This window comes from Poromitra crassiceps, assembly GCF_964638095.1.
Source record: "Poromitra crassiceps genome assembly, chromosome: 29".
Classification (NCBI taxonomy): domain Eukaryota; kingdom Metazoa; phylum Chordata; class Actinopteri; order Beryciformes; family Melamphaidae; genus Poromitra; species Poromitra crassiceps.
This window is the reverse complement of record NC_139641.1, coordinates 7,625,275-7,652,905: the sequence shown is the minus strand read 5'-3', so window position 1 is coordinate 7,652,905 and position 27,631 is coordinate 7,625,275. Positions and strand designations below refer to the sequence as shown.

Sequence of the window (27,631 nt, the reverse complement as noted above, 5' to 3'; positions counted from 1 at the left end):
CTGCTTCATATTATATTAGGCCTACAGAGGGCCTACTACTGTACATGCGTCGACTTGCCTACAGAGTCTGACTGGTCCGTGTGTGTTGTGTCATCCGCCTGTCGTCTCTGAATGAGGGCGGAGGCGGAGTTCTCATAAACCAGCAGTTTCACTGAAAACTGTGACTACCGTGGGTGACCACTGAGGGGCGCTGATGCACCTGTTCTACAGATTTCACCACCTGACTGACAGTATCCACCCGACACTACAGCCAGCTGAGGATCTGCTTGAAAATGCAATTCTCATTGAAGACAAGTGTTGATAAAAAAAACAATAATGAATGAAGCTCGAATAAAATTGTGTGTGTGTGTGTGTGTGTGTGTGTGTGTGTGTGTGTGTGTGTGTGTGTGTGTGTGTGTGTGTGTGTGTGTGTGTGTGTGTGTGTGTGTGTGTGTGTGTGTGTGTGTGTGTGTGTGTGTGGCAGGAAAACACACAATTAGAATTGAAACAGTCCCACCAGACAGAATTGTGTATTTTTGAAATAAGGACAGATTAATTTAAGGTCAAATTAAAGCCAGTTTGAAATGATCTAATTGAATGTAATTGTGAGTTGTGTCAGCAGCCACCTGCAGTTTTGTTCTAGGAATGAGTATCATTAAGGAATTAACAATACTACTCCTCTTACGGTGTGTGTGTGTGTGTGTGTGTGTGTGTGTGTGTGTGTGTCGCATTGAAATAGCACGGTGGACAGTAAGAGCGGTGCGGTGGGGGTTGGTGGCCAGACGTTTGCCGGGGTTCGATTCCCAGCGTTTCTAAACCGTGAGTCGCATAAAAAAACACACACATGACCAAACCATTTCCCTAACCTGAACCAAGTTGTTTTAATTGCCAAAATATAACCGTTTACCCCCCCCCCCCCCGCCCCCAGTATAACTGGTTTACCTCTGAGACTGACTGAAGTGTACAAGTGAGAAAATAACTAAAGCTTATTTGTATAGCACCTTTCACAGATACAAGATCACAAAGTCCATCATGTGGAAGGAGGAGGAGGAAGAAGATGGCAGAGCAGAGTCTCCAGTACCCAGCTGTCTGTCTATGAAGAGTGACTGGTCTAAAGACAATCCTCCATGCTTCAGTAATGAACCTGGACCTTCAGACACAAGGTAAGAGGACTGTTATACTGTAACGAAGAAATGTTATTTGATAACCTACACGATTGCACTGAAAACTACAGAGACAAATAGCGTCGCGGTGGCAGCTAGCTCCGAAGCTAAAGGTAGCATTAGCCCACCTGAAACAACTCAAAACAGCGAGGAAGCTAATCTTGGACCAAACATGGATCCTGAACGGGTACTCTCAGCGATAAAGGAACTAAAAACAGACCTCAAGAGGGAAAGCGATGGGCTAAAAGCAGAGATTAATAATATGGGACTGGAAATTAACGGAAAACTCGATGCTATTGGAGTGGAAATGCAGGGCTTGAGGGCCCGCGTGGAGGAGACTGAGTCACGGCAGGAGCGAGGGGAAAGCTGGGCGACGGAGCTGACCGAAGCGCTCTGTATCAGTATGGACAAACAACGAGCCTTGCAAGACAAGCTAACAGACCTGGAGTCCAGGTCAAGGAGAAACAACATCCACATATTCGGAGTGGTGGAGGGAGAAGAGGGCAGCTCAATGCCGCAGTTTATGGACAGATTCCTCAAAGGCGAGCTACCACTCATACAAGGGCTAGACCTCAAGATACAGTGGGCTCATCGTACACTGGCAAACAAACCTCAGCGCGGAGCTCCACCAAGATCCATAATTATCAACTTCCAGGAGTTTACAACGAAAGAGACGGTGCTGAGAGAAGCGTGGAAGAAGGGGAAGATTCAGTTGAACAACAAAACTGTATACTTTGACAATGACTACGCGGCTGAGGTTGTTAAGAAGCGCAAAGAGTACATCGGGATAAAGAGGGCGTTGAAGACCAGAGGGGTTCGCTTCCAGACCCCATCTACAAGTATGCGGATCTACTGGGAATCGGGAGTCCAGACGTACGCTACTGCGCAGGAGGCGTACAAGGAGCTGAAGAGTCGCCGAGTGCCGGTGGAGGAGCTGGTGCCAATTGAGGGAGGCATCGGGATGGAGGGGCAGCGGCGGAACGAGGTGGAGGAGCGGCGGACGCCAGCAGCGGACCGAGAGAGGAGCCATGATGTCGCCATGAGAGCTAGAGATAAACTCAAGGAGTATCAACGCGCCCACAAATGATGAAGAGGATTATCCAGTACACTCGCATGACTACAATGACTGAGAATCAGCTTTATTAATAATGCCACAAGAATAGGGGAAGAGGATTCGATCAGTGTCTGGTAAGGGAGCCCAGGCTCCAAACCAAAAAAAAAGAAATGATGAAAAAATGATGAAAAATGATAGCCTAATGTGGGGGGGGTGGGGGGGGGAAAGGAGAAAAGAGGAAAAAAAAGAAAAATGTAATCGCAACACTACCGATAGGCGGAGTGGTGTTGTCTTTTTTTTTTTTTTTTTTCCTTGCCTGGGAGAACGGTCTCAGTAGGCAGAGACGGTTACGTTGGACTCATAAGATGGCAGAGTTAAAGGAGAATTTCGTTTTTTACACCACGGTCCTCATTTCCAGTTTAGAATATGATGTTTTACTCACCGAAATAGTTTCGCGTCATTCGGATGCCCAGGGAAGATTTTGAGCTCCGAGTACACTCTTCAAACAGGCTAGAACCACTAGAACGTGAGCCCACGGGGCATTCTGCACGGCAGTGCACGCGCTCTCTAAATGACACTTTTTCTGTCAGATCACGGTTCATTATGGTTCTAAATATAATTATTTAGCTAATAGCTAGAAGCTATCGTCCCCCTCTGTGAAACCACTTCTTCAGAGAAACCACAGAAGGGGGACGATACGCACTGTAACCCCATCCGGGGCAGATCAACACTGACTGCGGTGTTGTTGTTAGCCTAGCTTCTAGCTATTAGCTAAATAATTATATTTAGAACCATAATGAACCGTGATCTGACAGAAAAAGTGTCATTTAGAGAGCGCGTGCACTGCCGTGCAGAATGCCCCGTGGGCTCACGTTCTAGCGGTTCTAGCCTGTTTGAAGAGTGTACTCGGAGCTCAAAATCTTCCCTGGGCATCCGAATGACGCGAAACTATTTCGGTGAGTAAAACATCATATTCTAAACTGGAAATGAGGACCGTGGTGTAAAAAACCGAAATTCTCCTTTAAGGTTGTTAGCCACTTTTGCCACCCTTAGTTTAGGACCCTCTCACAGGGAGAGGCTTTTCCATAGACCTACCAACGGGGTCAGAGTAGAGGAGGAAAGAGCGTTTCCTCCTCGTTTAGAAGTCCAGTTATGTTTAATGTTAGCTAAATGTGTTCTATGTGTTATATATGTTCAATGTGTGTTGCGGGGGGCTGCTAACTTTTCTACCAAGTGGAAAATGAATGTCGGGGTCTAATGTCTTGAAAATTGCATTGAATGTAAATGGCTTAAGTAACCCAGTTAAGAGAAGCAGAGTCTTATCTAAAATAAAAAAAGATAAGTCACAAGTGATTTTTTTGCAAGAGACTCACATGTCGAAACAAGAACATGAGAAGTTGAAAAAGTTTGGTTATGTAAATTCATTTTTTAGTTCTTGTAAAAATAGTAGGAAAAGAGGAGTGGCTATTATGATACATAACTCCATTAATTTTGAACTGATAAAGGAGAAAAGAGATAAGGAAGGCAGATATATGATTATAATAGGGAAGATAGATAATACTCTGCTCACTTTAATCAATGTGTACACCCCGCCTGAGAGTGATTGAAAGTTCTTTAAGTTACTCTTCGACGTATTACTTTCCGAAGCAGAGGGGATTTTAGTATGCGCCGGAGATTGGAATACTATCTTAAATTACTCCCAAGACACCACAAGTACAAGTAAACACAGGTCACAGAGGTCTAAAGATCTTAACATTCTAATTAAGGAGTCTGGCTTGTTTGACGTTTGGAGAAACATAAATGTAGGAGTTAAGGACTACACTCATTACTCAGCATCACATCGGGTGCATTCTAGACTAGATTTCTTTTTGATGAATACTGGAGATAGATATAGGGTGATGGACTGCTCAATAGGAACAGCGGATATATCCGATCACAATATAATTTATCTGACTATACATTTGAATGATAAGCAAAGAAATGGACTTTGGAGATTGAACGTTAGCATTCTAAACAACGAGAACGTGGTGACGCAGACCCAAGAAGAAATCATTGACTGTAAAAAGGTCAATGATAATGGCCAAGTGAATCCAATCATGGTGTGGGATACGGTCAAAGCAGTAATGAGAGGGAAATTAATATCAAAAACGGCTCATTTGAATAAGCTCAGGAAATCAAGATACGAGGAGCTACAGAAAAATTTGAGAGAATTAGAGAGTCGGCGTCTAATAGAGGGAGACGATGCACTGGTTGAGCAGTTAAAAGGGGTACGGAAGCAAATAGAGGAAATGGGGAAAGATGAAATAGAGAAGAAATTGAGATTCACAAAACAGACATTCTATGAAGCAGGGCCGAAGGCAACAAAAATCTTAGCGAAACGCCTCAAGAATCAACAAATTAGGAATTCACTACATAAAATTAGAGACCCCTCGGGAAATAAAATTACCTATGAGCCAGAAGAGATCCAGAAAATCTTCAAAGAATACTACGAAAACTTATACTCGCAACCTGAGTTGGAAAATGAAGAAAGCATTAAACAATTTCTGCTAAAATTAGACCTCCCGTCCATAGGCGAAATACAAAATGAAACTTTGACCGATCCCATAACAAGAGAAGAACTGGATTCTGCAATTGGAAGGCTGAAAGCCAACAAAAGCCCGGGGAGCGATGGTTTTCCAAATGAGTGGTATAAAATCTTTAAAGAGGAACTCGCTCCGGTCCTGCTGAACTCCTTTAACTGGACACTGGAAAAAGGTGAGGCTCCCCCATCATGGAAAGAGGCTGTGATCTCGGTCCTACCAAAGGATGGGAAGAATAAAGAGTATTGTGAGTCCTATCGCCCTATATCTATATTGAATGTTGATTATAAACTGTTTACATCCATAGTGACTAAGAGAATGGAAGCTATTTTACCAGAATTGATACACGAAGATCAGACAGGGTTTATAAAAGGCAGACAAACGCAAGATAACATCAGACGTACTCTCCATATCATTGAACAGGTGGACAAGCAACATCTAAATGCAGCCCTGGTGAGTCTCGATGCAGAAAAGGCGTTTGATCGGGTCAGTTGGTCTTTTTTGTTTAGAGTTCTGGAAAGGTTGGGATTCAACGATCAATTCATAAGATGCATACAAGCCCTATATGACAACCGACCGCTAGATTAAAGATCAACGGCCACCTGACGGATAGATTCAAGCTGTTCAGAGGGACTCGCCAGGGTTGTTGCGCTAGCCCCGCCCTCTTCGCGATTTTCATAGAACCGCTGGCTCAAGCTATTAGAGAAAGTAGAGAGGTGAGGGGCATCACGGTAGCAAAAGAGGAACATAAAATAGGTCTTTTTGCAGACGACATTATTGTTTTTCTACAAAATCCAAACTCAACATTCCCCAAGCTTATGTCAATTCTAGAGGAATATGGTAGGATGTCAGGTTATAAACTGAACATTACAAAGACTCAGGTTTTGGCATTTAATTTTACACCTAGCACAGCAATCAGATTAAAATACAAATTGAAATGGGAGGCAGAATCAATTAAGTACCTTGGGGTGCTAATTACACATGACAAGAATAAAATTTACGAGTTGAATTATAATATTATTAATAATAAGTTAAAGAAGGATTGGTTAAAATGGTCTACACTGATTATGGACTTCAGCTCTAGAATAGAGGTGATTAAAATGAACGTGCTGCCGAGGCTGTTATACCTCTTTCTATCATTACCGGTTAAGATCCCAGACCATCAGTTCGTATCGTGGGATAAACAGATATCACGATTTATTTGGGCAGGCGCCAGGCCTAGGGTGAAATTCAAGACACTCCAGATTGGAAAAGAGAGAGGAGGCCTGGCACTACCAAATATTAGGGAATATTATTATGCTGCTCAACTGAGATATGTTGTCTGCTGGTGCTCTCCGATTTACCGGGCTAGATGGAAAGATATTGAGATGAGTCTGGAGCAAGTTTAACCTCAGACATTATTAGGGGGAAAGGTCCGTGCAATTTTAAAGGGAGATAACAACATTTTGGAAAACTCATTAACAATCTGGAAAGAAGTACCGTAAATTCCGGACTATAAGCCGCACCTTTTTTCCCGTTTTTTGGCCTTTTTGGGCCCCTGCGGCTTATATAACGGTGCGGCTTATCTATGGATTTAAAAAAAAAAAAAAAAAAAAAAAAAAAAAAAAACTCTTTTTTAGCACTCTTTCTAACTATAAATCCACTTCTGTTTTAATTTCCTCTCTTGCCCTCTTTTCACCACACTGTATGACACTGTATGACACTGTGTGCACTGTAAAAAACAACACAGGTGGTGTTGTGTTATGTTGTTTTGTTGAAATGTTAATAAATGGGAGCTTCCTCAAACAGCCATCTCTTTCCCGACAATCCCCTCTGTGCATGAACCCTTACATATGGTAATTAAACATTAAAACACAATAAAAATAAATAAAAAATAAATAAATAAATACCATTAAAACACCCGCGGCTTATAGTCCGGTGCGGCTTATATATGTAAAAAATAGTCAACTTTGCAGGTGCGGCTTATACACCGGTGCGGCTTATAGTCCGGAATTTACGGTAGGTAAAAAATATAACTTAATAAAAGATAGTAGACTATTGATCTGGCCATCCCAGTCCCCCAGCTTCAGACCTGGAGAATTGGATAATACCTTTGCAAGGTGGAGGGAGAGGGGTATGACAGCCATGTGCACACTATTGGAGGGTCACAAGTTTAAGTCCTTTGAGAAATGTAAAACCGAATTTGACCTAGAAAACCGGGACTTGCTAAGATACTTTCAGTTGAGACATTTCTTCGATACAGAAATTAAGAATCAAATCTCAGATGAAGGAAATGAAGTGATTGAAGTATTCTTGGGAGCATATAGTCAAACCCCAGCTAAAACTGTCTCTAGACTATACAGAAGTTTACATAACCGTAATGGGAATAATACAATGTATGTTAAATCGAAATGGGAACTAGAACTGGGAATTAATCTGTCAGAGGATGATTGGCTTTCAATATGCGAAACACAACAAACTTCAACAAGCTCCAGAAGATGGAGAGAATTTGGCTGGAAGAATCTGATCCGCTTTTTCCTTACACCTCAAATCAAAAACAAACAATTAGGCGAACAGCAGCCCTGCTGGAGACAGTGTGGAGCGATGAACGCCAATCATTCCCATATTTTCTGGCTATGTACAAAAATACAATCTTTCTGGGTCACGATTAGTCAAACTGTAAAAGAAGTCTTGGGGTACGAGTTCCCTAGGGAGCCACAGGTTGTGTACCTTGGGTTAATCACTGAAGAGGCCATACATAAGGAGGACATCTATCTCTTTAAGATTCTCACTCTTGCGGGGGAAAAGGCCATAACGAGGAGCTGGCTCAAAGAAGACCCACCGGGAGCGGATCTGTGGATGGCTATAGTGGAGGAGATTCACTCCATGGAAAAAATGACGTTTCGCATCAGAACGAAGGCCAAGATATTGGATCGCAGGTGGGAAAAGTGGGTCGCTTTCAGGGCAGGAGGCGAGCAGGATCCAATAACGATCTAAAAAGAAGGATTCAAAGACAGAGAAATGTAATCCCCCCGTGTCAGTTTTGTTTTCGTTTGTTCTTTCTGTCCCTGTCTTCTTTTCCTTTCAATGTCGATGTATGTCTGTGTCTTGTTCAACTAAAAAAAAAAAAAAAAAAAAAAAACTACAGAGACAAGGAGTGACCATAGGGAAGAAAAACACGTTTTATGGAGGACAAGATATACAGTATATTTCACTTCCTGGATGTAAGTCAGACCTGCCGTCAGTTTGGCTGGATTCATGCACACAGAAGACATTTTATTCCCTAAATATTTAGTTTTTCGTTCCTCCTAATTCATAATGTGTGCACACAAACTAATTATAGAATTAAAACTTCACATCAATTATCCCAAAAACCAGAGTCGTTGTGTTTGATCACCTCTGAAAACATGTTGCCTTTTCTTTTGATTTACAGAGGTCAGTACCACAGGCAGAGAGCAGAGTCTCCAGTACCCAGCTGTCTGTCTATGAAGACTGACTGGTCTAAAGACAATCCTCCATCCTTCAGTAATGAACCTGGACCTTCAGACACAAGGTAAGAGGACTGTTATACTGTAATGAAGAAATGTTATTTGATAACCTACACGATTGCACTGAAAACTACAGAGACAAGGAGTGACCATAGGGAAGAAAAACATGTTTTATGGAGGACAAGATATACAGTATATTTCACTTCCTGGATGTAGGTCAGACCTGCCGTCAGTTTGGCTGGATTCATGCACACAGAAGACATTTTATTCCCTAAATATTTAGTTTTTCGTTCCTCCTAATTCATAATGTGTGCACACAAACTAATTATAGAATTAAAACTTCACATCAATTATCCCAAAAACCAGAGTCGTTGTGTTTGATCACCTCTGAAAACATGTTGCCTTTTCTTTTGATTTACAGAGGTCAGTACCACAGGCAGAGAGCAGAGTCTCCAGTACCCAGCTGTCTGTCTATGAAGACTGACTGGTCTAAAGACAATCCTCCACGCTTCAGTAATGAACATGGACCTTCAGACACAAGGTAAGAGGACTGTTATACTGTAATGAAGAAATGTTATTTGATAACCTACACGATTGCACTGAAAACTACAGAGACAAGGAGTGACCATAGGGAAGAAAAACACGTTTTATGGAGGACAAGATATACAGTATATTTCACTTCCTGGATGTAGGTCAGACCTACCGTCAGTTTGGCTGGATTCATGCACACAGAAGACATTTTATTCCCTAAATATTTAGTTTTTCGTTCCTCCTAATTCATAATGTGTGCACACAAACTAATTATAGAATTAAAACTTCACATCAATTATCCCAAAAAGCAGAGTCGTTGTGTTTGATCACCTCTGAAAACATGTTGCCTTTTCTTTTGATTTGCAGAGGTCAGTACCACAGGCAGAGAGCAGAGTCTCCAGTACCCAGCTGTCTGTCTATGAAGACTGACTGGTCTAAAGACAATCCTCCATCCTTCAGTAATGAACCTGGACCTTCAGACACAAGGTAAGAGGACTGTTATACTGTAATGAAGAAATGTTATTTGATAACCTACACGATTGCACTGAAAACTACAGAGACAAGGAGTGACCATAGGGAAGAAAAACACGTTTTATGGAGGACAAGATATACAGTATATTTCACTTCCTGGATGTAGGTCAGACCTGCCGTCAGTTTGGCTGGATTCATGCACACAGAAGACATTTTATTCCCTAAATATTTAGTTTTTCGTTCCTCCTAATTCATAATGTGTGCACACAAACTAATTATAGAATTAAAACTTCACATCAATTATCCCAAAAACCAGAGTCGTTGTGTTTGATCACCTCTGAAAACATGTTGCCTTTTCTTTTGATTTGCAGAGGTCAGTACCACAGGCAGAGAGCAGAGTCTCCAGTACCCAGCTGTCTGTCTATGAAGACTGACTGGTCTAAAGACAATCCTCCACGCTTCAGTAATGAACCTGGACCTTCAGACACAAGGTAAGAGGACTGTTATACTGTAATGAAGAAATGTTATTTGATAACCTACACGATTGCACTGAAAACTACAGAGACAAGGAGTGACCATAGGGAAGAAAAACACGTTTTATGGAGGACAAGATATACAGTATATTTCACTTCCTGGATGTAGGTCAGACCTGCCGTCAGTTTGGCTGGATTCATGCACACAGAAGACATTTTATTCCCTAAATATTTAGTTTTTCGTTCCTCCTAATTCATAATGTGTGCACACAAACTAATTATACAATTAAAACTTCACATCAATTATCCCAAAAACCAGAGTCGTTGTGTTTGATCACCTCTGAAAACACGTTGCCTTTTCTTTTGATTTACAGAGGTCAGTACCACAGGCAGAGAGCAGAATCTCCAGTACCCAGCTGTCTGTCTATGAAGACTGACTGGTCTAAAGACAATCCTCCACGCTTCAGTAATGAACCTGGACCTTCAGACACAAGGTAAGAGGACTGTTATACTGTAATGAAGAAATGTTATTTGATAACCTACACGATTGCACTGAAAACTACAGAGACAAGGAGTGACCATAGGGAAGAAAAACACGTTTTATGGAGTACAAGATATACAGTATATTTCACTTCCTGGATGTAGGTCAGACCTGCCGTCAGTTTGGCTGGATTCATGCACACAGAAGACATTTTATTCCCTAAATATTTAGTTTTTCGTTCCTCCTAATTCATAATGTGTGCACACAAACTAATTATAGAATTAAAACTTCACATCAATTATCCCAAAAACCAGAGTCGTTGTGTTTGATCACCTCTGAAAACATGTTGCCTTTTCTTTTGATTTACAGAGGTCAGTACCACAGGCAGAGAGCAGAGTCTCCAGTACCCAGCTGTCTGTCTATGAAGACTGACTGGTCTAAAGACAATCCTCCACGCTTCAGTAATGAACCTGGACCTTCAGACACAAGGTAAGAGGACTGTTATACTGGGAGCCTACCTGATAAAAGTAAGCGAGTAAAGTGAGTAAGCTTGATGAAGGGAAAATGTTCTGTTGTGTCATTTAGGATAGTTTCCTTCACTGTTGCATCACACTATGAGAGGACTGTGTTCATGAAGCAAATCTCTGCCCCAGTGTTTTCTTACATCTTTTTTTAAATATTAAAAAATAATATGATGAAGTTTGGAACTATGGCACTTGGCACTTTCATGTCTGTCTACTGTCTATTGTCTGAGCCTTTTTTAAATTGAGTGACTCTCCCTGCAACCAAATCTACCTATGGGTACACATAAAGTAACCTTGACTTTGACCTTGACTTAGAGATGGGACTGATCCAATGGCGTGCCGATACTGACGTAATTCACAAATCTGATATCAGACTGACGTTGTTGATCCTTAGTCCCGCCCCCCTCCCCGAGTTGCTCAAATTCCCTCATCCTGCTAGCCCCGCCTTAAAGCCCATGGCACACCAAACGAACATTCTCAAACAAACACAAACAAACACGAACAAACACGAACAAAGACAAATGTTCGTTTGGTGTGCCATAGCTGTCTGTCCTTGTCTGTTCGTGTTTGGCGATGTTCGGCGATGTTCTGTCATGTTTGCCAGGATTCGACTTGTTCAATCCGGCGTTGTTCGCTGTTCGCTGTTGTCTGGTAACTTCCCATGTTTTCAGTCGCGTATCCATGGAAACGGAGCTCACGCATGCGCGCCTAATGCATGCGGTTGTCTGGTCAGTTTGGTCAGAGGCAGAGCCACCTCTAAACTAACGTTACACGCGACACAGCAAACATACGTTTCTCTGCCAACCATGTGCCATCACACTGGGCATCAACAACACTAGCGGGAGACTTCTCCCATGCACTCCCGCAAATAAGTAATGTTTTGCGCAGCAAGGTTACATAATAAGGGAGAGAGAGAACATCCATGACGGCTAACAACGAGCTATGCTAATAACTAGCTAGCCGTTCAGAAACACATGTAAACAGCCGTGTGATCACTGAGAACGTCAGTAAAATAAGGAGAGAGCTGCAGGTGCTTATGCAGAACTAGTGCACGATTAAGTGCACAGTGGGTAATGACCCACTGTGATGAAGAATATAGCGAGATTAACCAGGTTGATAGCAGAGAAAACACTGTTGCAGCTGCCATCAGCAGGACCTCCAGGCTTCAACTAGCATTGCCTGTCACATGACGCCTTCATGGTCCCTCGATAAAGTCTGCAGAAATATGCACGTTCCCTCACCTCTCTCTCAAGAAGCGTCACGTGAGTGTGGCGTTTAAGGCCATCTGTCGCTACAAAAGAAATAAACTGGGTGTATCATTGTATTACTCGACAGATGTATAACTAACTTTGTCAGTCTGAGCCATCTTCTATGTGCTGTAACACAGTGCAGTTTCTATTTTTCTGGTGTTTCTTTTTTACATGTTTGGGACTGTTGTACAGAATATGTTTGGTCGGTGTGCCATGCTTTCAAACAATCTCCAACATCTGCCAACATTCACAGACAATTGTCTGTTGGTGTTTGTTGTTGGTGTTTGTTTGAGAATGTTTGATTGGTGTGCCATGGCCTTAAAAGCCACAACAGCTCACTCACTGGTTTAAACACCAAAACCTCCCATCATTGTTGAAAAGCCCATTTTCATTCATATGGTGTTTGTGTTTGACACTGTTTGTGTTTGACATGTAAACACAGACAGTGGTTGATACTGTAGATGTAATGTAATGGAACTCTGCCATCGTATCTACCCTAACTGCTGTGATCAATCTCTGTGCCCTGCTAACACTATCTGTAGTCAGAGGTTATCAAGAATGGTACTTATTTATTTACTAATGACTGCCAGACACTGTCTGTGTTCTGTAACAAATGTGTTGTTACAGTGTTGATGTAATAGGACTGTGTGTTGTTTGTATTGAGCTGAACATTCATTAATGATAATTACATATGAAACAAACCAGAAAAACTGTTACAATGTTGCATTCATCCATGATCACCACAGTGACATTTATCCATGATGGGGGTATGCAATGTTGACTCCACTGATTAAACTACAACTATCACAACAGATACATGTGAAAATAAACTTGACATGTGATGGCAGCACCATGCTGTCTGAGCATCTATAAAGATAGTCTGGGCAAAATATTTTAATAGTTTTACAATTTGAACAAAAAATTGTTCAAACTTTTGTTCAATTTTGTTTGTTTGTTAGATCTTCATCTGATCAGGGATAATAAATTGCCTTTATCCCCACAGAATGAGGAAGAGGAGTCTAGGTGTTGTGAAGCAGCAGCTGTCCTGCTGTGCATTGTGTCATTGGGTCCTGAAGGATCCAGTCTCTACCAGCTGTGGACACAGGTTCTGCAGACAGTGCATCACCTCATACTGGGCCCAGTCCGGTTCATCAGGAGATGCACAATGTAAGACTGGGGTTCTGTCTACTGTTGTCACCATTTCTAAAACCAGGAAACAACAGCATATCTGTTAAACACTTGTTTACTCTTTCTTCTCTTCCAGCGGACGGCGTTTTGCAGGAGGTTTTAGACGTTCATAAGATCAGTCTGATAATGAGATGTGACTTTGTGACAGAAGGAACAGCTGAAGCAGGAATTGGAACTCCCCTCAATAGGATCTACACTGCACTCTACATCACAGTGGGACAGAGTGAAGAGGTTAATACCCAACATGAGGTGTGGCAGCTGGAGACAGCATCCAAGATGGAGGCTCTCCATGACACTCCGATCAAGTGCCACGACATCTTTAACCCCTTACCTGACCAAGAGACACACATCAGAGTAGTTCTTACGAATGGTGTTGCTGGAATTGGAAAAACCTTCTCAGTGAAGAAGTTCACTCTGGACTGGGCGGAGGGCTTGGAAAATCAAGACGTCATTCTTGTGATTCTGCTTTCGTTCCGGGAGCTGAACTTGATCAGAGATGAGCGGTACAGTCTACTCATGCTGCTCCATGTTTTCCATCCAACCTTACAGAGGGTCACAGCAGAGAAGCTCTCTGTCTGTAAAGTTGTGTTCATCTTTGATGGCCTGGATGAAAGCAGACTTCCATTGGATTTCCACAACAATGAGGTTGTGTCTGATGTCACACAGGTACCATCAGTAGATGTGCTGTTGACAAACCTCATCAAGGGGAATCTGCTTCCCTTGGCTCTCCTCTGGATAACTTCCAGACCTGCAGCAGCCAATCAGATCCCTCCTACATGTGTAGACAGGGTGACAGAAGTACGAGGCTTCACTGACCTCCAGAAGGAGGAGTACTTCAGGAAGAGATCCACTGATGAGGAACTGTCCAGCAGAATCATCTCACACATCAAGGCATCCAGGACCATCCACATCATGTGCCACATCCCAGTCTTCTGTTGGATCACTGGTACAGTTCTGGAGCACATGTTGACTACAGACAAGAGAGGAGAGCTGCCCAAGACCCTGACTGAGATGTACTCACACTTCCTGCTGGTTCAGACAGAGAGGAAGAAGCAGAAGTATGATGAGAGCCATGAGATGAGTCAACAGCAGCTCATGGAGACTGACAGGGAAGTTCTTCTGAAGCTGGGGAAGCTGGCGTTTGAAAATCTGGAGACGGGCAACCTCCTGTTCTACCAAGAAGACCTGGAGGAGTGTGGTCTTGATGTCAGAGAGGCTTTGGTGTTCTCAGGAGTGTGCACAGAGATCTTCAAACGAGAGTGTGTGCTCTTCCAGAAGACGGTCTACTGCTTTGTTCATCTGAGCATCCAGGAGTTTCTCGCTGCAGTCTACATGTTCCACTGTTACACAAACAGGGATAAGAATGTACTGAGCACATTCCTGGGAAAAGTCTGGGATAGAAGTGATCACTCCTTGGATGTCTTCCTGAAGAAATCCATGCTCAAAGCCCTGAAGAGTACAAATGGCCACCTGGACCTCTTTGTCCGCTTCCTTCATGGCCTCTCACTCGAGTCCAGCCAGAGTCTCTTAGGAGGCCTACTAGGTCACACAGAGAGAAGTCCAGACAGCATCCAGTTAGCCATCAGCAACCTGAAGAAGATGAACACCTCCAATACGTCTCCAGACAGAAGCATCAACATCTTCCACTGTTTGATGGAGATGAATGACCACTCAATACATCAGCAGATCCAAGACTTCCTGAAGTCAGAGAACAAGTCAAAGAAGAAACTCTCTAAGACCCACTGCTCAGCTCTGGCGTACATGCTGCAGATGTCAGAGGAGGTTCTGGATGTGTTGGACCTGAAGGCCTACAACACATCAAACGAGGGACGAGGCAGACTGATCCCAGCTGTGAGGAACTGCAGAGAGGCTCGGTTAGTCCTGATCTGAATTCTAACATTATCTACAGTTTAGTTACCTTCACACCTGATGCCATATGAACTATAAAGATATATAGTTCCTCAAACAAACACTATAAAACTGCTGTTCTACAGAGCAGTGGTAACACAGTGTTGGGCGTAACACACAAAGTAATGTGCTATTAATTTTATTAATTAAGATTCTCGTCGTCTTCAAGTCATGTTGGAAATATTGGAATTACAGGAGAGCGCACATAAACGAGCCAACAAAGTTGGGAAATACATCACGGAAAGTCTGAATTTAATGCTGTAGATTCAAAACCTTAAAAATCAGTAGGGCAATCACTTTTCACTGGAATAATAAGTAAAGCGATGTGTTACTTTTAAGAAGAGTAACAAGTAATGTGTAATTTGCGTCTTCATTCCAAAGATTCCAATTCTGAAATGTTTGTTTATAGCTATCATGTTAGTTGGTGAACACAGTTCGTTTAGCTGTAATGATTGTTGTATATATATATATATATATATATATATATATATATATATATATATATATATATACGTATGTATGTATTAGGGGTTCGGTGCGTGCAGCTACATGAAGAATACGCCGAATCCAGAAGGTAGCGGTAAAGCACCTAAACGCTGTTTGAACGCCATAAACGCCACAGAAGAAGACATACCAAAGCAACACAAGAGCCATATGAAATCCGCGTTCACTGAATGGAACGTTTTGTGGTGAGGAAACATTACCGGGGGTCGCTCCAGTGTGTTTACGAGCCGTACGTCGCTTCCATGCTACATCACAAAACCACAAACAATATCGACGCGTCAAGCTGTGAAGAAATTCTGCACTAAGCTCTGACTTCAGTGCAGAGCAGTATTCTAATGACTTTTATGACTCAGGCGATAAGCTATTTTGCGAATTCTGTCCGAATTCAACCAAAGCCAACGAGGTAATGTAACGTTACGTAACACTGACAAAGCGGTTAACTTGTAAACAAGCAACTTACATCGCGTGAGATGACAAGCAAGACGTATTCTTCATGTAGCTGCTGTATATATATATATATACCGTATATACTTTTGACAGAATTGCTTGTAATTGCATTTTGCTATGCTTTGCTTTGTGATATTACACATTCAGCACTTTTTGAAAATTTTCTAATTCTACAATACAATTTATTGTCACTTTTTCTCTAATTATTATTACTATTATTGTTATTATTTGTATTAGAAGTAGTAGTATGCTGTGTCCGTTTTGATGTGGGCTTAGTCTCAGCTCTGCTTTCATAGAACTAATCTTACATTAAATCTGTGATCACAGACTTTCTGACTGTGGACTCTCAGAGACTCACTGTGAAGTCCTGGCATCAGCTCTGAAGTCCAACCCCTCCCATCTAAGAGAGCTGGACCTGAGTAAGAACCAGCTGCAAGATTCAGGTGTGAAGCTTCTGTCTGCTGGACTGGAGAGTCCACACTGTCGACTGGAGACTCTCAGGTAAGATTTGAATTGACAGTTTTTCTCAGTTGATTTGACACATTTCTCTGCTTTCAATACAGTGCCTCTCAGGTCACAATTCCTGACTCTGTAAAGGTTGACTGCAAGTTTTACAGAGAGCAGTAGTAGCTAAAGAGTCTGATTTATAATACAGTATATGTATGTAGTGTGAATGTTCTATACATATGTAGTTCTGTATGTTGTGTGAAATGTCACAGTTTTAATGTGTGAATTTCGTAAAAAGTACACGCAAGACTAGCTCCATAGGGTCCTATTATAAAGGTTGAAAAAGTATAAACCTAACAGTACAAAAGATAAATTAAAGCTGAATTAAGGTGATAGAGTCCTAAAAGTGGTGACTCGTTAAGTGTGAGTGTTGAGCTTAAAGTATGAAGGAGTAGTTAGAGTTCAAAGAGGGCGTGGTTTCACCATGAACTGCTGTTTAAAATGAATGGCAGTTGCACCCGGAAATATAGCTAATCTGTTTGTTTACAAACATGCTGATTCATCTATAAACAGCAATTAACCTCAAACCTCATGCTTTGATATCTTATTTAAACGGAGTCCACAGCACAAGAATTTCACACGTGATACTTGTACCACGGAGTGACAATAAAAATCTTGAATCTTGAATCTAGATTGCTGCATCTCTCTCTATTCCTGTCTCAAACCTCATGCTTTGATATCTTATTTAGATTGATGCACCTCTCTATATTCCTGTCTCAAACCTCATGCGTTGATATCTTATTTAGATTGCTGCACCTCTCTCTATTCCTGTCTCAAACCTCATGCTTTGATATCTTATTTAGATTGCTGCACCTCTCTCTATTCCTGTCTCAAACCTCATGCTTTGATATCTTATTTAGATTGCTGCACCTCTCTCTATTCCTGTCTCAAACCTCATGCTTTGATATCTTATTTAGATTGCTGCACCTCTCTCTATTCCTGTCTCAAACCTCATGCTTTGATATCTTATTTAGATTGCTGCACCTCTCTCTATTCATGTCTTAAACCTCATGCTTTGATATCTTATTTAGATTGCTGCATCTCTCTCTATTCCTGTCTCAAACCTCATGCTTTGATATCTTATTTAGATTGCTGCACCTCTCTCTATTACTGTCTCAGACCTCATGCGTTGATATCTTATTTAGATTGCTGCACCTCTCTCTATTCCTGTCTCAAACCTCATGCTTTGATATCTTATTTAGATTGCTGCACCTCTATCTATTCCTGTCTCAAACCTCATGCTTTGATATCTTATTTAGATTGCTGCACCTCTCTCTATTACTGTCTCAAACCTCATGCTTTGATATCTTATTTAGATTGATGCACCTCTCTATATTACTGTCTCAAACACCTTTGGTATCTTATTTAGATTGATGCACCTCTCTATATTACTGTCTCAAACCTCATGCTTTGATATCTTATTTAGATTGATGCACCTCTCTATATTACTGTCTCAAACCTCATGCTTTGATATCTTATTTAGATTGCTGCACCTCTCTCTATTCCTGTCTCAAACCTCATGCTTTGATATGTTATTTAGATTGCTGCACCTCTCTCTATTACTGTCTCAAACCTCATGCTTTGATATCTTATTTAGATTGCTGCACCTCTCTATATTCCTGTCTCAAACCTCATGCTTTGATATCTTATTTAGATTGCTGCACCTCTCTATATTCCTGTCTCAAACCTCATGCTTTGATATCTTATTTAGATTGCTGCACCTCTCTCTATTCCTGTCTCAAACCTCATGCTTTGATATCTTATTTAGATTGCTGCACCTCTCTCTATTCCTGTCTCAAACCTCATGCTTTGATATCTTATTTAGATTGCTGCACCTCTCTCTATTCCTGTCTCAAACCTCATGCTTTGATATCTTATTTAGATTGCTGCACCTCTCTCTATTCCTGTCTCAAACCTCATGCTTTGATATCTTATTTAGATTGCTGCACCTCTCTCTATTCCTGTCTCAAACCTCATGCTTTGATATCTTATTTAGATTGCTGCACCTCTCTCTATTCCTGTCTCAAACCTCATGCTTTGATATCTTATTTAGATTGCTGCACCTGTCTATATTTGCATTCATTAATAATCTGTTTACATAAGTTGTGTGACTGAAATGATCAAATAATAATATTTCCTTATCTTTTCATATCCATTAAGGCTGAGTGAATGTAAGCTGTCAGAGAGAAGCTGTGAAGCTCTGGCCTCAGTTCTCAGCTCCCAGTCCTCCAGTCTGAGAGAGCTGGACCTGAGTGAGAATGACGTAAAGGACTCTGGAATGAAGCTTCTCTCTGCTGGACTAGAGAGTCCACACTGTAGACTGGAAACTCTCAGGTCAGTATTACTGAGACTGTTCAACAGACCCCCATTTATATGTGGCTTTACATGCACATTAATATCAGTGAAAATTAGGGCTGCACAATTAATCGTGTTTTCATCGCCATCGCAATATGAACATGCGCAATAAACACATCGCAAAGACTGCCTGAAACAAAAGTGGTTTTATTTACATGCATCATGCATTCCCACTCAGCATCTGATCATTTTGTCTTGTGTTGTAAATCCAGCGTACACCTTTCCCTTGCAACAGTGCGCTCCGCCCCTCTGCCAAAGCCCAAACACGCTGTGTGTAGTTTCAGCTAGAGTCAGTGTGTATTTCATTTCTTTATTCAGTGGGCAAGGCTATGTTTGTCGTCTATGTTAGCATTATTAAAGCATTATTAAAGCAGAAAGACATAGGAACTGTATAGCTAATATATTTGTTTATTTATCGCAAGTCGTATCGTCATCGCTATATTGAACAATGTTATCGCACATCGCAGATTTTCCTCCTATCATGCAGGCCTAGTGAAAATAGCTGACCTCTGTATTTTCCTGCTGATGTGAGTTTTGAAAGCAGCTGAGATACCAACATTTATCACATCTAGTTTCTATCCTGTGGTAGAATATTGCATCATCTCCTCTCTTTACTGCCTCTTTTGTTGAAACCTAAAGTAAAGGATTTATCACATTCTGTCACACATTGAGTCCAGAACTGAAATGAAAACACAAACCAGATCAGCTATAGTTCACTGTCACATCTCCAGCTGCTTCAGAATAGAGCAACTAGGATTTGAACCAGTGCTACAGGGAGTGACATCATCAGAGCCTAGATGCCATACTGAACTCTGTATCTATATTTGCATTCATTAATAATCTGTTTGTGTGAGCTGTGTGACTGAAATGATAAAATCATATTTCCTTATCTCTTCATATCCATTAAGGCTGAGTGGCTGTAAGCTGTCAGAGAGAAGCTGTGAAGCTCTGGCCTCAGTTCTCAGCTCCCAGTCCTCCAGTCTGAGAGAGCTGGACCTGAGTAAGAATGACGTAAAGGACTCTGGAATGAAGCTTCTCTCTGCTGGACTAGAGAGTCCACACTGTAGACTGGAAACTCTCAGGTCAGTATTACTGATACTGTTCAACAGACCACCATTTAAATGTGGCTTTACATGCACATTAATATCAGTGAAGATTAGGGCTGCACAATTAATCGTGTTTTCATCATCATCGCAATATGAACATGCGCAATAAACATATCGCAAAGACTGCCTGAAACAAAAGTGGTTTTATTTACATGCGTCATGCATTCCCACTCAGCATCTGATCATTTTGTCTTGTGTTGTAAATCCAGCGTACACCTTTCCCTTGCAACAGTGCGCTCCGCCCCTCTGCCAAAGCCCAAACACGCTGTGTGTAGTTTCAGCTAGAGTCAGTGTGTATTTCATTTCTTTATTCAGTGGGCATAGGCTATGTTTGTCGTCTATGTTAGCATTATTAAAGCATTATTAAAGCAGAAAGACATAGGAACTGTATAGCTAATATATGTGTTTATTTATCGCAAGTCGTATCGTCATCGCTATATTGAACAATGTTATCGCACATCGCAGATTTTCCTCCTATCATGCAGGCCTAGTGAAAATACCTGACCTCTGTATTTTCCTGCTGATGTGAGTTTTGAAAGCAGCTGAGATACCAACATTTATCACATCTAGTTTCTATCCTGTGGTAGAATATTGCATCATCTCCTCTCTTTACTGCCTCTGTTGTTGAAACCTAAAGTAAAGGATTTATCACATTCTGTCACACATTGAGTCCAGAACTGAAATGAAAACACAAACCAGATCAGCTATAGTTCACTGTCACATCTCCAGCTGCTTCAGAATAGAGCAACTAGGATTTGAACCAGTGCTACAGGGAGTGACATCATCAGAGCCTAGATGCCATATTGAACTCTGTATCTATATTTGCATTCATTAATAATCTGTTTGTGTGAGCTGTGTGACTGAAATGATCAAATCATATTTCCTTATCTCTTCATATCCATTAAGGATGAGTGGCTGTAAGCTGTCAGAGAGAAGCTGTGAAGTTCTGGCCTCAGTTCTCAGCTCCCAGTCCTCCAGTCTGAGAGAGATGGACCTGAGTAAGAATGACGTACAAGACTCTGGAATGAAGCTTCTCTCTGCTGGACTGGAGAGTCCACACTGTAGACTGGAAACTCTCAGGTCAGTATTACTGACCACCATTTAAATGTGGCTTTACATGCACATTAATATCAGTGAAAAGACCTGACCTCTGTATTTTCCTGCTGATGTGAGTTTTGAAAGCAGCTGAGATACCAACATTTATCACATCTAGTTTCTATCCTGTGGTAGAATATTGCATCATCTCCTCTCTTTACTGCCTCTGTTGTTGAAACCTAAAGTAAAGGACTTGTAAAGGACGAGCCTATCTGATGTGAGTTTAGTTTAGTTTGAGAGGATCACAATGGAAATAAGCCTTTGGCTTTATTGTGTACTTAATCCTCGGCATGTGTTAATGTATGTAAACTGTCTTCATTTGAAGCTTTTTTATGTGGATTTTACATTGTGTTAAATAAACTACTACTACTACTACTATCGGCTAACCTCAGTGAAAACATGTGACTGTCATCGCCTTGTCTTGACTGAAAAACATTTGAGAGCCTCAGCTTTAACTCATTGAGTGCCAGCCACTTTTGGAGAACGGACGCTCCCAGTGCCAGAGTTTCAGAGCGTTTTCAGTGATTTCTCGAGGCGTACAGAATATTGTGTGATATTACTATGTAAACACCGAACACGCACAAAGAACGATGAGACTCTCTTCTAGTCTTTAGTCTCAAACCGTTCTTTAGTTATCAGCCGGAGAAGTTAGGTTGATTTCAGCAAAAACACACGTTTCAATTTAGAAGCTGAGATATTCCACCTTTTGTGAAATGAAGCATTTCAAGCACATCATTGACTCTGAAGCTAATATTTTCTGATGTAATGACACCTCAAAAATAATTTCCTTCAATAAAACAGTGAAAACAAAGGAATTTTGTTTGGCCAAATAATATTTTTTAGCTGCAACCAGCAGCGCTGGCCCCTGCGTGCGCAGACCCTACACCTTCTTGCTGGTCTTGATTTACTGCTGGTGGGCATCAGATATTCTAGCTTGTTTGTCTGTCTCTCTGTCTATCGAGCCTGCTGTCTGGGTCTGTGTTTACTGTCAATGGTTGTATGCTGCCCTGCGTGCCCCACCCCCCTTCCTCCTCCTCCGTGGGAGTGTCTGGTGGCTCTGCTGCGTTTGCTCTGCGTTTGCTCTGTCTGCACTGAAAAGTGCGGTCCACGCAGCTTTTTCACAGCGTGTCGCCGGCTCCCAGCTGAGAATAATGTAACTTTTCAGAATGACGCTGGTGTCGGCAACTAAATCATATGGAGGGGCTATCGCAGCGGAGACGGAGGGGCTCAATTGTGGCAGCAGATTGACTGCTGTTCACAGGCACAGCTAACGTTATGCTTCATGCATATCGATGCGATTTTCCTCCCCCACAGTGCAGACTGCCCCCCTCAGCCCCTCCTCCCCCACAGTGCAGACTGCCCCCCTCAGCCCCTCCTCCCCCCAGTGCAGACTGCCCCCCTCAGCTCCTCCTCCTCCACAGTACAGACTGCCCCCCTCAGCCCCTCCTCCCCCCAGTGCAGACTGCCTCCCTCAGCCCCTCCTCCCCCCAGTGCAGACTGCCCCCCTCAGCCCCTCCTCCCCCCAGTGCAGACTGCCCCCCTCAGCCCCTCCTCCCCCCAGTGCAGACTGCCCCCCTCAGCCCCTCCTCCTCCACAGTGCAGACTGCCCCCCTCAGCCCCTCCTCCTCACAGTGCAGACTGCTTCCTCAGCTCCTCCTCCCCCACAGTGCAGACTGCCCCCTCAGCCCCTCCTCCTCCACAGTGCAGACTGCCCCCGTCAGCTCCTCCTCCTCCACAGTGCAGACTGCCCCCCTCAGCCCCTCCTCCTCCACAGTACAGACCGCCCCCCTCAGCCCCTCCTCCTCCACAGTACAGACTGCCCCCCTCAGCCCCTCCTCCACAGTGCAGACTGCCCCCCTCAGCCCCTCCTCCTCCACAGTACAGACTGCCCCCCTCAGCCCCTCCTCCTCCACAGTGCAGACTGCCTCCCTCAGCCCCTCCTCCCCCCAGTGCAGACTGCCCCCCTCAGCCCCTCCCCCCCACAGTGCAGACTGCCCCCCTCAGCCCCTCCCCCTCACAGTGCAGACTGCCCCCCTCAGCTCCTCCTCCCCCACAGTGCAGACTGCCCCCTCAGCCCCTCCTCCCCCACAGTGCAGACTGCCCCCTCAGCCCCTCCTCCTCCACAGTGCAGACTGCCCCCGTCAGCTCCTCCTCCTCCACAGTGCAGACTGCCCCCCTCAGCCCCTCCTCCTCCACAGTACAGACCGCCCCCCTCAGCCCCTCCTCCTCCACAGTACAGACTGCCCCCCTCAGCCCCTCCTCCTCCACAGTGCAGACTGCCCCCCTCAGCCCCTCCTCCTCCACAGTACAGACTGCCCCCCTCAGCCCCTCCTCCTCCACAGTGCAGACTGCCTCCCTCAGCCCCTCCTCCCCCCAGTGCAGACTGCCCCCCTCAGCCCCTCCCCCCCCACAGTGCAGACTGCCCCCCTCAGCCCCTCCCCCTCACAGTGCAGACTGCCCCCCTCAGCTCCTCCTCCCCCACAGTGCAGACTGCCCCCTCAGCCCCTCCTCCTCCACAGTGCAGACTGCCCCCCTCAGCTCCTCCTCCTCCACAGTGCAGACTGCCCCCCTCAGCCCCTCCTCCTCCACAGTACAGACTGCCCCCCTCAGCCTCTCCTCCCCCACAGAGAAAGAGAGGGAGGGACAGAAAGAGAGGGAGAGACAGAAAGAGGTGGAGAGAGAGAAAGAGAGAGAAAGAGAGGGATAGAGATGGAGGGAGAGAAAGAGAGGGAGAGAGAGAGAGAAAGGGAGGGACAGAAAGAGAGGGGGAGAGAGGGAGAGAGAAAGAGAAGGACAGAGAGAAAGAGAGGGAGGGCGAGAAAGAGAGAGGGAGAGAGAGAATGAGAGGGGGGAGAGAGGGAGAGAGAGAGGACAGAGAGAAAGAGAGAGATAACGAGAGGGGGGGAGAGAGGGAGAGAGAGAGAGGACAGAGAGAAAGAGAGAGAGAACGAGAGGGGGGGAGAGCGAGAAAGAGGGGGATGGAGAGAAAGAGAGGGAGGGACAGAAGAGAGGGAGAGACAGAAAGAGGTGGAGGGAGAGAAAGTGAGGGATGGAGAGAAAGAGGGGGAGAGAGAGAGAAAGAAAAGGAGAGAGAGAATGAGGGGGAGAGATAAAGATAGGGAGGGAGAGAAAGAGAGGGGGAAGAGGGAGAGAGAGAAAGAGAGGGGAGAGAGAGGGAGAGAAAGAGAAGGAGGGAGAGAAAGATAGGGAGAGGGAGGGAGAGAGAGAAATATAGGGAAAGACAGAAAGAGGGAGATACAGAAAGAGGGAGAAGGAGAGAAACAGAGGGAGGGATAGAAGAGAGGGAGAGACAGAAAGAGGTGGAGGGAGAGACAGTGAGGGATGGAGAGAAAGAAAAGGAGAGAGAGAATGAGGGGGAGAGAGAAAGAGAGGGGGAGAAAGAGGGAAAGAGAGAAAGAGAGGGAGATACAGAAAGAGAGGGAGGGAGAGAAAGAGAGGGAGAGAGAGAAGCAACAAGTGACAGAAAAAAGAAGTAGATGGAGAGAGAGAAACAGTCCGTCGGCTGCAGACCCCATTTAAGTGTGTGTGTGTGTGTGTGTGTGTGTGTGTGTGTGTGTGTGTGTGTGTGTGTGTGTGTGTGTGTGTGTGTGTGTGTGTGTGTGTGCAGGTTGTCTTACTGTATGCTCTCAGAGGAAGGCTGTGCTTCTCTGGCCTCAGCTCTGAGCTCCAACCCCTCCCATCTGAGAGAGCTGGACCTGAGCTACAATCATCCAGAAGCCTCAGTGAAGCTCCTCTCTGCTGGACTGAAGGATCCAACCTGGAGACTGGAGACTCTCAGGTATGAAGAGACAACATCTGCTAGAAGCCTGAGAGTCACACACATTGTCTCTGTCACACTGAGAAGATGTTTAATGGAGAATATGAGTGGAAATCCTGAAACTTATTAAATGTCCATGTTTCCATCATTAAAGAGAATCTGTTGGTCTGACTTCTTCCCTGTTTATTCCTCCAGTGTGGAACATGGTGGAGTGCAGTGGTTGAGACCAGGTCTGAAGAAATGTAAGTGTGTATTTTATTGAGTTTGATTCATAAAAACAAAGCAACACCTTCAACTAGTGAGAAGGAAAGTGCATCTACAGCACAGTCTGTGACGTCCATTCATTCACATCCTGTGAGTCAGGAAGATGGCTGACATCATGTGACATCATCAAACTGCTGAGAAATGAACTGTCAATAAATCAACAAACAAACAAACAAACAGGTTTATTAGATGAGAAGCTGCTGCTGTAACGAGTCTTGTTGTCTCATCAGATGCCTGTGATCTCACACTGGACCCAAACACAGCACACAGAAACCTCCTCCTGTCTGAAGACAACAGAAAGGTGACGAGGGTGAGAGAGGAGCAGCCATATCCTGATCACCCAGAGAGATTTGACCGCTGGGCTCAGCTGCTGTGTAGAGATGGTCTGACTGGTCGCTGTTATTGGGAGGTCGAGAGGAAAGGAGACTTTATTATAGGAGTGACTTACAGAGGAATCAGCAGGAGAGGAGGGGGTGCTGACAGCTGGCTTGGAGGGAATGAAAAGTCCTGGAGTCTGAGGTGCTCTGATAAGAGTTACACTGCCTGGCACAATGCCAGTAACACAGTCATACCTCTCTCCTCCTCCTCTCGCTCTAACAGAGTCGCAGTGTATCTTGACGGGCCTGCTGGCTCTCTGTCCTTCTACACAGTTTCCTCTGACAAACTGATTCACCTCCACACTTTCCAGTCCAAATTCACTGAACCACTTTACCCTGGGTTTATGTTAGGCAATGATGCCTCAGTGTCTCTGTGTCAGATAGAGTGAGACAGAAACACACTGTGACCAAACACAAACACCTAAAGTCACCATAGTGTTTGCATGCAAGTTCATTGCTCATGTGGTTGTGAACAGACATGATCTCTGTGTGTGTGTGTGTGTGTGTGTGTGTGTGTGTGTGTGTGTGTGTGTGTGTGTGTGTGTGTGTGTGTGTGTGTGTGTGTGTGTGAGAACAGTAACTGGACAGAGTTTTAACATCACATACAACAAGAACAGACATTTTAGTCTGAAAATGATCAACATAAATGCAGAATGTTTGATGTGTATAGTTTGAAACAGAACTTGTTGACTTGAATATGTCATTATTGTTGTCTTTAAATAAAGCAGTGTATTATTGCTCTGTTGTTAAATCAGTTGAGTGATGAAAATCAAGCAACATGTAACTGTTGATTGACATCAGTGTGTGATTGGTTGAAGATGTGACTGAGCCTCTGATTGGCCTTCATGTACAGTATCTACTAAGCACTAAGTACTCATGTGAAGCACTTAGCAGCTAAATGTGTCTCTGCTGACATCATAACAGCAACAATATAGAACTTTACATCACAGAATTATTACAAACTGTCTTCTGTCTCTGCTTTCATATGATGTCATGTATATGTTCATGTAGTCTGCATTGTTTGTATGGATTTATATGACACATGACTCACTGTATTTACTTTGTCTTGACAATCTTATGATCACTTGATGTACTAGTTTGATCCTTTTCTATCTTCTATTTCTTTGTTTTGATTTCCCTGAAATATATTTGTCTTTTATTGATTCTCTTTTTCATCCGTTCACTTTGGCAACACAGGAATGTTCTTGTCAACAAGCCAGTAAAGCAGGTTGAGACTGAAGGAGAGAGAGAGACTCGCGCGCACTAGAGAGAGAGAGAGAGAGAGAGAGAGAGAGAGAGACTCGCGCGCACTAGAGAGAGAGAGGGAGAGACTCGCGCGCACTAGAGAGCGCGAGAGTCTCTCTCTCTCTCTCTCTCTCTCTCTCTCTCTCTCGGGCGCGCGAGTCTCTCTCTCCCCCTCGTTCTCTCTCTCTCTCTCTCTAGTGCGCGCGAGTCTCTCTCTCCCCCCCCCCCCTCTCTCTCTCTCTCTCTCTCTCTCTCACTCTCTCTCTCTCTCTCTCTCGGGCGCGCGAGTCTCTCTCTCTCTCTCTCTCTCTCTCGGGCGCGCGGTAACAGAGCTACTCGATCTCGTGCAGGATGCTCCTTTACGTTCAGAGTAGAAACAACAAAGCCAGCCAGCCTGCACACATGCTGTAGCGTGGCCTGTTTAATCCACCAGAGGGCGACATTGCTCCACACAAACCCTCATCTTAAAGAGAACAGATCCCATTGTCCCAAAGGTGACCTTACTGAAAACTGCATGTTTTGCTTAATCGTATATTTTTTATTTTATTCACACAACATATAATGACACATACACAATATAGCCTACATACAACCATGAAGTTAAAGCAGAAACACAGCCAGCCTCTCTCCAGCTGAATGAAAGACAAACAACTCAAGAGAAATGAGAGAAACTGTGGCAGAAAATAAACAATAGAAATAATAAATGTGTATGAACTGAGTTAAATAAGATGAGTAGCTTACATGTATTTATATGAGCCTGATGTATTTTATTATGTTAAGCACTGCATGCACCGACCACAGCCATTAACTGGTTGCATTATGCTGTTATCAGGCCTGTAATGTAAAATAGCAATAACATAAGAAGTTATTAGCCTATATGAGCAA

The 27,631-nt window shown here is 43.6% G+C and overlaps 1 protein-coding gene across 1 annotated transcript; it reads left to right on the top strand.

The window, feature by feature from the left end:
• The first annotated feature begins 694 nt into the window (after positions 1–694).
• On the top strand, positions 695–26,137 carry LOC310799955 (uncharacterized protein). Its single transcript, XM_083662560.1, is given in 15 exon segments — positions 695–798; positions 978–1,142; positions 9,140–9,259; positions 9,616–9,735; positions 10,092–10,211; positions 10,568–10,687; positions 12,976–13,138; positions 13,143–15,034; positions 16,347–16,520; positions 18,687–18,860; positions 19,790–19,963; positions 20,894–21,067; positions 24,711–24,881; positions 25,056–25,102; positions 25,355–26,137. Coding segments are annotated over 14 exon segments (4,116 nt in total). The 5' UTR covers positions 695–798; positions 978–1,011; the 3' UTR covers positions 25,891–26,137.
• The last annotated feature ends 1,494 nt before the right edge of the window (positions 26,138–27,631 follow it).